Source organism: Rattus norvegicus, chromosome 18 (assembly GCF_021556685.1).
Source record: "Rattus norvegicus strain SHRSP/BbbUtx chromosome 18, alternate assembly SHRSP_T2T, whole genome shotgun sequence".
Classification (NCBI taxonomy): domain Eukaryota; kingdom Metazoa; phylum Chordata; class Mammalia; order Rodentia; family Muridae; genus Rattus; species Rattus norvegicus.
The window spans coordinates 34,889,982-34,904,367 of NC_141551.1; the positions used below are offsets into that span (position 1 = coordinate 34,889,982).

General features: G+C 39.3%; 1 protein-coding gene across 40 annotated transcripts in view; it reads right to left on the reverse strand.

Moving 5' to 3' along the window:
• Ppp2r2b (protein phosphatase 2, regulatory subunit B, beta) overlaps window positions 1-14,386 on the reverse strand; it is a 427,050-nt gene that overhangs the window by 163,813 nt on the left and 248,851 nt on the right. For 10 of the 40 annotated variants that reach the window (XM_087593326.1, XM_087593341.1, XM_087593345.1 and 7 more), the window contains 2 exons: window positions 5,825-5,885; window positions 4,392-4,462 (listed from right to left, as the gene is read on the reverse strand). The exons of 29 other annotated variants lie outside the window; for them this stretch is intronic. In XM_087593326.1, the coding sequence (XP_087449452.1) occupies window positions 4,392-4,410 (19 nt within the window). In that variant the 5' untranslated portion in view covers window positions 4,411-4,462; window positions 5,825-5,885. Of the gene's footprint in view, window positions 1-4,391; window positions 4,463-5,824; window positions 5,886-7,921; window positions 8,042-14,386 lie in introns of those variants that run through there. One more of the 40 variants, XM_087593347.1, reaches the window with a different exon arrangement.

Sequence of the window (14,386 nt, forward strand, 5' to 3'; positions counted from 1 at the left end):
TTTCCAGCAATATTCTGACAAGAAGCTTCATAGGGGATTTTACAGAATGAAAGGCATAAGGAAAATCTACCCTCTACCACCTAGTCTGCCTCTTTAAGCTTATTTTACAGTTGAGCCAGAACATAGATGACCAACACCCAACAGGTTGCGATCTATTGATTGCTTACAACTTTTAAGTTGAAACTCTAGGTTGTAAGAAGTAGGTGAGTAGTGTCTCCCCTGAGAACATTAAGACCAATATTCTTCCCTTATACCTGCTGTGCATGTCATTAAGCTTTAATGCACATTCTTCCAGTGCTGTGCGCTTATTTTTAGATCTTTGTTTCCTCATTAGATGTATAGAGAAGACAGTTAATTCATGTTTTACATCCCACGAAGCACTTTGAATAAGTTTGATATCATAGAACTAAGGCAGCCATTAGTCCTCCCACACAGCCCTCAGTGAGACTTTAATTAAGTCACCCTGATGAGTGGGGTGACTTCCACTAGATCTCTATTTCTTGTGACTCTAACTTTCAAGTGCAGCAGAGTCACCCTGGGGAAGCACTTACAGCCAGTGATTATGTTAGGCCATCTATCTGCCATAGTGATTAAAGATAAATTTAAGATGATGGTATCTAAGTATATTCATTTTAGAGAGTCAATATTAGTAATATTCCATTACTAAGTCAGTCATTATATCTAATTGAGAAAAAAAGAGCTAATAGTATTTAATAAGTATTTATTCTAATCTATGAAATATGTATCTAGCTAAAATGCATTGGGATGTCTGTGCTGGAGACATCTGCTCATGGGAAGTTGCTACAACACAAGTAAAAAAGAAAATTCTACTCTTGCCTCTGGAACTTCATACCAGTATTTTTGGGCTTAGGCAAGGTAGCTTGAAAAGAAACGTAAGAGAAAATTTCTCTAAATTAACCCTGAGAGGAAAAGACCACTTAGATAATGGTCCTTCCAACGTTCCTCCCCAAATACATGGAGGAAGAAGTGTGACTACATTACTAGACAAAGAGCCTGAGTGTGATGGGGTGGGTGCAACAATCAGCTACCATTTTACAGTCTTCATGGTTTCCTATTTCCCAAAGCCATATATATATTTGAAACATTATTTATCTAAAGATTTAAAATAACAAAACCACTACAAAGGCTCTGAAAAATTCTATGGCTAAAGCATTAGTTCTAATTCTGCAGCAGCTGATGTCCTCTAGTGAGGCTATCTGGCTGCACCACCTCCTCTGTGACCCCCTCTTTCATAACTTCTGGTTCATTTGACCTCATCCCTCAGCCATACCTACTGCTATCACCTTCGAATCTGGTCTCCAAATATCTTCTGCCTGCTTTTCCCATTATTGCCTCTTGAACAAATGAATGATCACTCAAATAAGAATCATATCCTATCCCTCCACTGCTCTCACCCTCATTGGATTTCCAGTGCCTTAAAATGAACCTCCGAGGGGTTGGGGATTTAGCTCAGTGGTAGAGCGCTTGCCTAGGAAGCACAAGGCCCTGGGTTTGGTCCCCAGCTCCGAAAAAAAAAAAGAACCAAAAAAAAAATGAACCTCCGAATTTCCCACAGCCTGTATGACTCAGTGTTCTCTGACTCTGAATCTGCCCTTCTGGCTTCTACTTTTATTGTTCTTGCTTTTAGTATCTGCCATCTGTACACCCACCCAACTAAGCAGCCAGGAATTTCCCGTGGTCATTGCTTACATTTCTGATATATTTTTAATGGCCCCTTATCTCTTTGTTATTTTGGTATCATTTATTGAGACAGATTTCCACAACGACCTATAGCTGCAGACCCCACCCCCATATGTTGCTCTCTGTTATAGTGTATTGAAAAGTGTGGACCCCAGATCAAAAACATTGGCAACAACTAAGAACATGTCAGAACCATACCTAGGATTGCCAAGATATGCCCATGGGTGTAATTAGTGGCACGAATATTATAGGCGTGAATAATATCTCTCTGAATAGATTTAAAGCCCTCTCCACAGGAGGAAATATTTGCTTGATACTTTCAATTTGGTCAAGAAACCATGTTGCAGGACACATAGGCCCCAGGTGTAAACTTACTACTATTATTTTGCTAAATGGATATAATATCAAACTATCCTCTAAATGTTTATCTTCATGCCTATAGAGCAGACCTCATCAGAGAAATGTCTTTGTGCAGTAGATGGTGAGCAGTTAACTGCAGAGAAATGCTTAGTCACAAATGGGGTATCTGTCTCAAATCTTCCCTAACAGTGTAGGGACCAATGCGGAATTGGGGGAGGATTTTAATGGCCAAAGGTCAGGGAGAACTAGAGCTATACATTGTCTTCTGGGCAGGACAGGGCAGCTGTGCTTATGGATTTGCAGCAACTGTGACTGCCCACACGAGACCTACCCAAGATCAAGCTAGTCTATATTTCAGCATGGAGGAGAAGGAGGTGGCGGGAGGAGGAGGAGGAAGAGGAGGAGGAGGCTCCTCCCCTTGACTGTGGAGTTATGGACAGTTGATGGTATCTAGAAGAGAGAGAGTTGGTATTCTGTAAGGGTGTGGTCCCTGGTAGGCCAGCCATGCTCCAGTGAATGGTCTCACATCCTTGGGAAGATGGGTTAGCACAAATTGGACTTGATGGGTTATTAAACAACAATAACAAAAGAAGACATGGAGTTTGGAAGGACTAGTGATATAGGGGTGGCACTGGGTAATGTTAGGGGGTAGAGGAATATAACAAAATATGTTATATGTGTGTATAAAATTCTCAAGAAATTAATAAAACTTTTATAGTATTTAAAAAGAAAGATTGGTTATCAGTCCCCATCCCTCCCTTGCTGAATCAGAAGCTCTGGAGACACCCCAGCCACCTGTGTATCCTTGAACCCATAGGTGACTCTGACACAAGCTCAAGTTCTCCTATTTTTTTTTTGTATGTGCATCACAAACTAATAGTTTCCTCTTTATTTCTTTAACCCACATTGTCTCACTCCCCCAGGAGATGCAGGAACACTCAGGGACAAGACTGTGATTATAATATACATGCACTACAGGAGGCAGACTGGTCATATCTACTGAATGAATGAGTGCTGTGGAACACATACAGGGAAATAGTGCTGTAAAATAGACCTACATCTGCTAAGGGTTAATCTTCCAGTGTCTGTAGGTACTACAGATAACACTCCTTTCCATTCATTTTTTTCCTTATTTACATATGACCATGCTAAATTCTAGACATTATAAGTACAAACATGAACAGTTGTTTTTTCTCTTAAGAATTTATAGACAAATAAAACTTCAAAATAAAAAACCCACAGTTATGCTATCTTGTTAAATAATATAATAATAAGACCTAAGAAAATCTATCAAGAAGTATTCAGAATGGGCATGTAGTTGTCTTTGATATAATTTAGTTGAAAGAGTAATCATAAGAAAACTATCCAGGAACATGTACACAAACACCGAAAATAATCATTTGCCAGTGTTATTTATATTAGAAAATAAAACATCAGAAATAACCTAGATGCCCTGTGTCCCTAGATTAGGGACATTGATTTTAAAGTATTCCAGTAGAGAAAAAGAAAACAGTAGCAAACTAATTATAATTTAAAAGAATTCTTAATTCTGTAGAAAGTTGTTACAACATTAAGTATAAAACCAAGTTTTAAATTCAATATAACACAGGAACATACTAAATATACTGGAAAAGTACATATAAAAATATTAACAAATGTCTCTAAGTCATGTAATAACTGGTACTTTCCACCCATTCTTGTTACTCTTGACTTCATAATTTCTATACTACATTATACTAGTCAGAGAAAAATATTAAAGAAGAGAGGACATCTGTTGTGTAAGTAGAAGAAATCACCATTACAGAGGACAGCCATCTGAGAATCAGTAGAAGGCCAATGTATCAGGAAGGCATTAGCGTAGCAGAAGTTCAGATTAGTAGCGGGTTCAAAAAGACTAGGAATAGCTCAGTGAAGTCAAGATCTACTATAGAGCATCTGTAGCTCTCCATCAAATGTATCCTGGAGAGCAGCTCTCCACCAAATATAGCCTACAGAGAACAATGCATTTGTTTACCTTCTTAAAAAATGAAGCTCTGTATGGGCTGTGGAATCTTGATTAATCAAAATTAGACTTAAGTTAGGTAGGATGGGCTCACTAACTCAATGGTTTGAAAAGACATTGTGTTCTTGGTGCATAGAAGTGCCAAGTACATAGAAATGATTACAAGGTTTCACTCTGACTGATCTTGGAAGAGGAAAGAAGGGACACTCAAAGATACCCTCACATCTTTAGACATCTTTAGATCCTAGTGCCAGAATTCCAGAAGCATGTTGGAGCCACGGACTGGCTGTGATCAATGCCCAGGAATAGAGTATAAGCAGTAAGATACCTCTTTGATGACTGGTCATCACTCAGCACCAATACAAAATGTTCAAAGGCCAAGATAACTGGCTTGACAACCTGGAGACAGGAGATAAGGTCTCAGCTTGTGATCACCAGACACAATAAATCCCTTGTGAACAGGTGCTATTAATTTTTTTAATCTCTGTCCTGTGCTGTCAATCATTCTCAGGTCCGTTGCACATGGGCCCATTGACATGAGGCATACTCACTCTTGACTAAAATTTAGTTAAGTATAAATCCTGAGAAGGATGCATGTGGTTTTGATAGAGGGGATTACCCTGGAAATGATTTATACTAGTGCTAACAAACTCAAGCATCACTTGAGCCCAGGAAGATGAGTTGTCTACCCAAATCTGTCTCTTTCATTCACTGGAGTGAATCTGGAGCTAGGGCATGGTTATATAAAAATGGTTCCAGCTTCTCTTGCTTGTTAGATGCTCATCGAACTGTCCTTATAGCTTAGCTAATGTCTTTAGTCCATACAGCTAAGCTAATGCACATTTCTTGGTACACTTGGTATACTTTGCAGTTTAAGAGAGGCCTCCTGGCACTGTTAGATCATAGAGTAAGACTCGGGCAGGGAATCTGTACCCAATATCCTGTCTTTCTGCAAGCCTTCAGACTATACTCCTCACTTTGACTTGTCAAGTGCAGAGAATGGAATGTAAGAACCTCTAAGAGGTCAGACTATGTACCCGGTGAGTTCTAAGTCTCTGTTCGTGGGAGGCCTCTAACACATGAACATGGGCTTTTCTTTTTCTGTACCATAAGCTATATTTCTATTCATAAGCTGTACCAGAGCAGAAAGTTGGAAACAACCCAAATTACATCCAAAGGAAGATGGTTAAATAGATTCAGGGATAGCCATCATGGAAAAAGAAATGTAACTTTTGAAAGAGATTGTTATCTTGTCAGGGAGGTTCTGGAGATGGTTCAGTTCGCAAAGCACTGCTGTATAAGTTTAAGGACCCAGGTTTGACAACCCTCCTCATAGACCCCAGTAAGGAAAAGTGGGCATGACTCCCACACTTGTAATCTCTCTGCTGGGGAGGCAGAGACAGGACTCCTAGCACTCATTGTCTGGTCAGCCTAACTGAACTGGTGAAGCCAGGGCCAGTGAAAGAGTCTACCTCAAAAAGTGAGATGGATAGCACCCAGAAAGACAGCCAGAGTCACCCTTTGGCTTCCATACATGTGTGCACACAGACACACATCCACATATATGCATATATGATCACAACATACAGATACACATATGCAAAAGATAAAAGGCTGTATGTGCACTGTTGTGGAAAAAACTACAAAACTCAGTGTTGGAAAATAATGTAAAAATATTATTAGTTAAAGGCAATGGGGACTTAAGTGATGAATGGTACAGAAAAAGAAAAGTCCTAGCTAGTGAGGTGTGGTGACACATACCTGGAACGTTAACACCTGCTGGGCACAAACAGGACGATCTTAAGATTCATGCTAACCTGGGCTAAATAGAGATAAAAACACTTAAAACAAACAAAACAGAAATTCCCACACAACCCCCCCAAAAAAAACAAACAAGGAAGGAAATGATAATACCCCTTTAAAAGTGTTGCAGGATGTACAGTGTAAAGTCTGAAGCCATATGTTAAATATACATATATTTATTTCTAAATACAGAAAGACTTTCCAGATTGAGGGCCCATTGATCTGATCTTGATCATGACCTCTAGGAAGGTGGGTGGGATCAAAATGGGGTATTATTTATGCTTCCTGAACTCTTTATGGGCATGTATATGTGCATTTGAAATCTTTTTATGGGTCTGCCACTGAGGGGGCACCAAAACTGTTCTTTGGAAGCTTGTTCATGGAACCCCAAAGCCTACCAGAAGGGGAGAGGTACTACCCCTGCTTCCTTAGCCGACACAGCCCTCTGTTTGTTCTCTCATGCCTGTGACTTTTCATTTGACTAAGGCTTTCCATGACGAAAAGAGTTTAAGAACAACCAACCTTGCTCATAATCAGAAAATTAAAATACACAAAAGAATAAGGATGAGACTCTCACTTGGAAATTTCTCTAGACTAATCCCAGATTAGTTAAGGGTTTTGATTGTCTAACCTTTTGTTACTTAGGTCACTCTGCCTATAAGAGACAAGATTTCACTTTTTCAGATGTCAAATGGCACTTGACAAACACCACAAGTGAGTTCTGATGGGGAAATGCCTTCCAAATGGAAGAGTTTTCTATTTTAAGACTGTATTATCACTTGGAAGACCCTGTAACAGTGAAGATAAAGTTAATCCAGCAGAGAGTTGGCCATAAGAAACCCACAAAACAGAAGCACATTACTTCCTTCGATGGAATTTTAAATCAGCATAAGGGATTAGACAGTATTATCTAGCTGACGGGACTCAAGTCAGAAATATACGACGGATTCTGGGAAATGGTCACCATGTGCCATTTGTGTTTCAGGAACTGTGCTTGGCCCTTCTGTGATTAATATATCTGATATAATTCTGCAGAGCTGCTGTCTTTCCTCCTTTAACATTTCATTTTGCCTTCCTGAAAGGTCTGAACAAAGCAGAGGCAGGCTTTATGTCCTTTTGGACTGTGGCTTATAATGTATGATCGGGGTTTGAAATGAAGCAGTAGAAATATTCTCATTGCCACCATCACCTTTTCAGTGTTCAAGGAAATGATATGTTTCCTCCTGTATTAGCACATTCACGAAAACAACTCATTACAGCATCAGAAACAAACAGCATTCGGACACAGGCTTCACAGTAACGCATGGAGCCCACAGTAATTGAAATCCTGTCTTTTCAACATTCCCATTAGCTTGCCTGCATAGGCTCTGGGGTTAGGGGAGTTTCTTCTATGTTTTGTGTAACTGATAAGCTATTTTATTTAATTTTTAAAATTTAATTCAGTGTGTGTGTGTATGCGTGTGTATACATGAAGACACACATGCCTGTGCACATGTATGATGTGCTTACATGACTGTGGATGCATATGTCAGAAGATAACCTCTGGGAGTCAGTTTTCTCCTTTCATTGTGGGATCTAGGAATATGCTTAGGTTACCAGGCTTGCTCAGTAAGCACCTTTACTGACTGACCCATCTCGCTGACTCATGATCAGCTATTTTAGGTCAAATTGTCTTCCCACCAATCTGGCTTTCCCTGAACTATTTTAACCTTAGGGCCAATTTTAATTGAATCATTAAATGTGAATTATCTAGACAATCTGTTTTTCTCAGCACTGACAGCCTATGTCCATGGGCTTTCTCTTTCCCCAGAAACTCTACTTTCCATATTCCCTTTGCTTTTGTTACCAAACTAGTAATGGATGCAATACCTTTGCACTTGTAGGCAAAATATGAGAGAGCATCACAAACTTGGTCAGTCCCATGGACTTAGAAAACATTGGACTAACTCTAAGCAAAATGAAATGTGATTGACTTTCTGTATACTCTGAAACTTAATGAATAGCTTGACTGTTCTGCATTTCAGTTTTGTAAGCTGGTGCGATGGTCACACTCACCATGAGGCTTCTCTGAGTTCAGTGAGATGATTTAAATCAACTGCTTCATATGCAGTGCTCACCATCAAATGGCATTTCTCATTGCTACCGTTATATCATAACTAGCAACAGGCTTTGCTCCTAATAACAGAAGAACAGACCAATTAGGTCTGAGAACCATGACCAAATTTCAAGAAAATTCCTAGACTCTGACTGTGGTGACAATTAGGAGAAGTCTCCCTGTTAGTGGAGAGTACAAAAAAATGAGTCTATTGATATTGTTCCTAATTTTGCAGTAATATAAGGGAATGAGGAATCTGGCATGGTGTATATGCCTATAATCCCAGCAGTTGGAAGGCTAAGGGAGGAAGATCATAAGGCTATGGCAAACCTTTACTACATGGTAAGAACCTCCCAGTAAACCAAAAGTTACCAAACAAACTGAAAAACCACCAGCTAAGAGCCCTCCACGGAAACCTTGTACCAATAGATTCAGTGATCTAGGTGAAACAGGAAAAAGAAAAAAAGAAAAAAACCAAACAAATAAACAAAAACCAAAAAAAAAAAAAAAAAACCAAAAACCAAAAAACAAAAAAAAACCAAAAACCAAAAAAAGCAAAACTAGTTTCTCAATAAAGTGATAAGAAAAATCTAGGACTATAGGTCAAATCGATGGTTCCTAAATCATTAAATAACTACTTACCAACCCTTTCAAAGTGATTAAGGAGAATGGCCACACTTCCTTATGAAACCAGGATTATTCTAAGGCCAGGTAAAGACACAGCAAGCCTACTACATACCAGCATTCTTTGTGAATCACAACAAAAGAATCCTCAACAAAATACAACAAAACCGTGACTACACAGTTTGTCAAGCTGGGTTTTACTCTGGGATTATAAAGGTGGCTAAATATATGAAAATTCAGTAATATAATTTATCACATGAATAGAATGTAGGGGAAGCATCATCATCTCCTTGATAAAAAGCAGCAGAAAGTACAATAAATGAAGAACAAAAGGGACCTCCTTCACATGATATGAGAATTTAGCATCATGCGTCACAATGAAAGATATAGCCTTCTTGCTGTGATTAAGAACAAAATAAAGATGCCTTCTTTCTTCCTTATATGTCAATGCAGTGCTACAAATTCTAGGTAGAGCAATGTCAAGAGAAATAATAACCCTCAGAAATGGAAGGGAAGAAATAAAGCCAGCCCTGTCTGTGGATGATATAATCTTACACTTAAATCCCTAAGGACTATGCTTCTTATGCCTTCTAAAGTTAATGAACAAACTCATGGATCCTACATACAGGCACACATACAAACACATGTATGCAGTGCCTTAGCCTTGGTTCTGTAAACTACCAATAAATATTCTATAAAGTAAACTAAGAAAAAAATTGTTTATAGTAGGATAAAATGGGGGGATATTTTTTTAAAAAATGGTGATGTTTGCTCAGTAGGAGTCTAAGCTTCCATGACAACAGCACAGAGTTTCCCCTAATTAAACAGTGTCCCTTCTTCCTCAGGTGACTGCAACCCTTCTGTTTCCAGGGTTCAAATAATGTTGCTATCCTGCTCAAGTGATATCTCCTCTAAAAATATTGTTAATACTATCAACATCTGACCTAGAATTTCCATAGAGCTTATCAGGCCACAAGGGACACATTATCTTGATTCTTAAAAACCCAGAAAAATTTAAGATTCTTCTATGAAATTGCAAACCAGAAAATAAAGTTCTGTCAACCCAACTGTCTCTGCTATAGTTTCTAAAGATAACTCATGAATGTAACATAGTTGACAAAGCCATGGTAAAGATGTGACTGATTTCCCCATGTATAGCCAGCCTCACACATGCAGTGGGCTCTGAAGCAATTTCGGTATAACACGTCACAGCTCTTGTCAGCTTTGTCAACTCCCAATGGCTTTCTGTCCTGTGTTTTGCTCATTCTTGGTTATAGTGATGACCCGTGGTGTCACCCCTTTCTGGCATTTACTCACGTCTCTTTAAAAATTCCTTCTTCCTAGGTTGTCAATATTGTGAGCTTTGTATAATAAAGGAGGCAGTGAACAGAGGGGATACAGAAACTCAAGCTCACAAGCTGTAACAAATAGACCGGAATACACAGCTTGGCCAGAAAAGATATGTTTAAGGAACAATTCTGAAAATTCAGAATCTAAGCAGACATGTGTCTCTCATAGGCCCTACCTGCTGTCATTCCTGAAATGAAGATGCTTAAATTCCCATTAGTGGAGCAGGGCCACCCTCTATGAAATAACAGAGTCAAAATCCAATCTGTTCAGTGGGTCTTCAGAACAGCTACCAGCTGATTAGAAAACATTGAGTGTGGGGGGGTCCATCGTGGGGCAGAACTAGCACAGCTGTCCAACACAGCAAGTAGTCAGGAGTGCTGGTGGAAAAAACCCCATTTGATTTGTGAGCTGAGCCAATCCATTTGGAAAATCTCCCAAAGAAAGTAAGTGGAAGTGACTTTTTGGCTCTGCATTTCCCAGTCATGCCTGAACCTTGAACCAGAGATTTGGAAGCAGCTCTTCATCTAGATGCTGTCAGCACTGCCATTCTAGGCTCTTCAGTTCCAAGAGTCAGATCTTTCGGGCTAGTGCAGAGAAGGAGGCTCTGCACGCTAGAAACAGACCACGCTCACATCTGGTTTCCAGGAAATGAATTTGCTGTATTGGTGGTTGATTCTGACATTTTCTATCATGAGATCTGAACCCTGGGCCTGCTGGATGGTAAGGCATGCAGTTGGCATTTATAGAGACTCTGACATCCCATGCTGTGGTTCATGATTGGTGTCAGACAAAGGAATGTATTAAATGACTGCCAGCCCGATGATAAGGCTGCCTATTATTGAGGTGTAGTTTCCCCAGGTCTAAAAACTCATAGTGTTGCCACTGAAGCATGCCGGGGAGAAGATACAATGTAATTAATAATTTCCGTAGAGGCCAACAGTCTATTACAACTATGTTCCTGGATGTTTTTTGCAATGACCTTATGGCTCATAAACATTATAGATACACACGTGGTCATAGTCTCATCACCCGGTTTAATTTATGCCTCAGATTGTGCTGTATAATTAGATAGACTGCACCGAAGATTTCCTGATGCTGGGAATTACAGCTCTGCATACAATAGGCGTGTGCCTCCCTACCTTCTGTTCGGCCCTGTGCCTGGATTACAGAGTGCAATTTCCTAGCTGAATAGCTTCCTGCTTTGACATAAAGCTGGGCATAAAGGCAGGGCATAGCACTCGGATAATGATAAATTTGGGTCTCCTTTAGAATCAAAGCACCTGCACACTGAATTAGGCAGACTTTTTTGGTTTGTTTTTGTTTTTGTAATATTAAGGGGAATGGCTCAATCTGACTTTTTTTTAAAGCAATACAAAATTGTAAGAAATGATGTAATATTGGTGGGGTATTTCTCCTCTTAGAGTAAAATACATGCTCTGTCAATATCCAAAAACAATTATTTTGGATCTTTTATATACCTAATACTAGCTATATCCATAGAAGAAATAAATAGCGCTTTAAAATGTGGGAATGAGCGAAGATTTAATAATTACCAGGACTAGGGACATAGTTCAATTGGGAAATCTCTTGTCTTGCAAGCATGAAAACCCGAGTTTCATCCCCAGAGCCCATGCAAAAATGTCAGGCATGGTGGAACATTTTTAATTCCAGCACTGGTGAGGTAAAGACAGGAGGATCTCTGGGAATCTCCAGTCGGTGGGTCTAATCTAACTGGTGAGCCCAAAGAAGGGAATACCCTGTGGGCAACAGAAATGAATACCTGAGTTACCTTCTGGCCTCCATATAAATGCTTACAGACATGCACATATCCTGCACACACACACACACACATACACACACACACACACACACACACATACATGAAGGTACTCACACATTCACACATACATTAGAAAATAATAAATAAATACATATCAGATGCGCTAATCAGTGAGTTGAATGGGCATGGTTTGAATATTTTATTTATAGAAAACACAGTGTTTATGAAGTCAGAAAGATAACATGTTCAAAAGGAGAGTCCCTAGCTTCATGAGAATGAGTGCTTGCTGATGCCTCCTGCCAGGTCCATTGGTAGCAGGAACACCAACGATGTAGTAATTAGTTACTAGTTCAGATCTTGTCCAACATCTCAGAATGCAACTTGCATCACAAACATGGTATTTTCTTCAATGGTTTTGATGTATTCCTCTCCATGTTAAGTTTTTACAAAGACTGGCTTTACTCTTGGGCCTGGGCAGAGAATAGTCTCAAAAGCCTTTATAGTATGTGATATACAAAGAGAATCAATCACCATGTCTTTTATTTTTGGCATTCCATGAATTAGATATTCAATCCTAATTATTTCCCATTAAAATTATATCTCTTCTTGCCAAGGTAATACAAAGATGTTATAATGGCATTCAATAGGCCAAGGCAGGAAGATGGTGAGTCCAAGGCCAGCCTGGGCTATATAGCAAGACCATATCTCAAAATCTCAAGCAAACACACACACACACAATGAAGGAAACAAACAAAAATCCCCCTGCTTTCTCACTTGTTATTTAGCGATGCCTTCAAACACCATTTAAACAAGTTATAGTTGTCCCTTTGAAGTCAAAGAAGACTGGGCCAGGATCCCCAAGCAGACCAAATACATGGATGCTTCCTTATTATCTGTTTGTATAAAATTCATATTTATCCTCTCATGTGCTTTAACTCATCTCTAGGAACATGCTCATAATATGAATGCCAAGTAAACCCATTGTGTAAATTGTTGTTGTGTTTTTTGTTTGGAGAACAACAAGAAAATATGTATACGCCTTCAGCCCACATGCAATTTTTTAAAATATATTTTAAAAATATATTAAAATATATGTGGTTTGTTGAATCTGTGGATGACGAATCTACAGGTAACAGAGGGTGGCAATTGCAATGCTGGCATCCTTTTCATTCTGTTTTTAATCACCTACTTGTGTGCATCTCACCCCACTCTAAACTAGGGAAGGCAACGTACATGTTGGTTGAATTGCATGGGAGAGCAGGACGAAACTTGCAGTGCCAAAACAAGCCTCTTTCTTTCCAGTCCTCACCCACATCCCAGATAACGACAGTGTTAACATTGACTGATTTGCTTGAGATTATGCTAACTTCTTCAGAACCAACTGTGTCACTCCCTTGCCAGTACTGCCACACTGCAGGTAGGAGAGCAAGCACTGTCATGCTACAAAGCAAGGGACCTAAAACAGACTCCTCGGTGAGCTCACGCGAGTTACATGGAAAGTAGTGTTAACTATTGATCACCTTCCAGTCAGAATTTTTGCTTTAAACCTCCACCTCATCCAATGCCACTTATGACTTGCAGTTTCTCATAAACAGGTTGCAAGTGTGTCTTCTAAACAATAACACTGAAGGGAAAGGTTTCAGCATCAAACTGCCTGTCTGGGATCAACCATCCAAATTTGTGCAGCTTCTGTACCACTGAATACTTAGTTTACATGAACTCAACCATCACAGTATTTGAAAAACTTTGATATTCAAGCCAAAAACATTTTATATTCTTTCTGGCTGTTAGTGACACCTAATCCTCAGGTAAGTTTTTCCTTTTTGCCATGAATCAGAACATAAGTGATCTATCTGAGCTGAAAGCCACGGCAGAAAACTTAAACAAAAAAGTCCAGATTGTTTGATCACATTACCGTGGAGAGTGCATTTCCCACTCAAGCTACCACTGCACTTGGAGACTCAGAGATATCCTGACATGAGTACTTGAGGATTCAACTAAATGGAAAAGGAAGATGTGTGTAGAATTTTGGGTCAGTCTGATTCTTCATCATCTACTGGGTATGAAAACTAGAATGTTCCTACACATACTGAGGTTTTTAACATGGGAACTTCAAACCTAAATAAAGATACTGCTTTGAACTCTCTTTATATGTTGAATATCATGTCCTGTACTGGCTTATAGGAGCTGAGAGTTCAGCCTCATTCATCTGACTCCTCACTCTTCAAATAATTGAGAGATTATGTTCATCTTCTCTAGACTCAACCTTATTGCATAAACCATTTCATATCACAGGAAAAGGAGACTCCTCAAACAAAGACCTCAAGAGTTCCTTCTTTCTTTCTTTCCTTCCTTCCTTCCTTCCTTCCTTCCTTCCTTCCTTCCTTCCTCCCTTCTTTCCTTCCTTCCTTCTTTCTTTCTTTTCTTGTCTGTATTTTCTAGACTTGACCCATGGATTTTGCATACATCATGCATGATGACTATCTCTCCTATACACTTCAACATCAAATCCGTAAACTTTAAAAAAAATGCATGTGTGTGTACATTTGTGTATGTGAGTGTGTGTGTGTGTGTGTGTGTGTGTGTGTGTGTGTGTGTGTGTGTGCTAGCAGGTGAGCGATAGAAAAACAAAAACCAAGAAAGACAGAGGGGCAGTGTTAATCGAAATGTG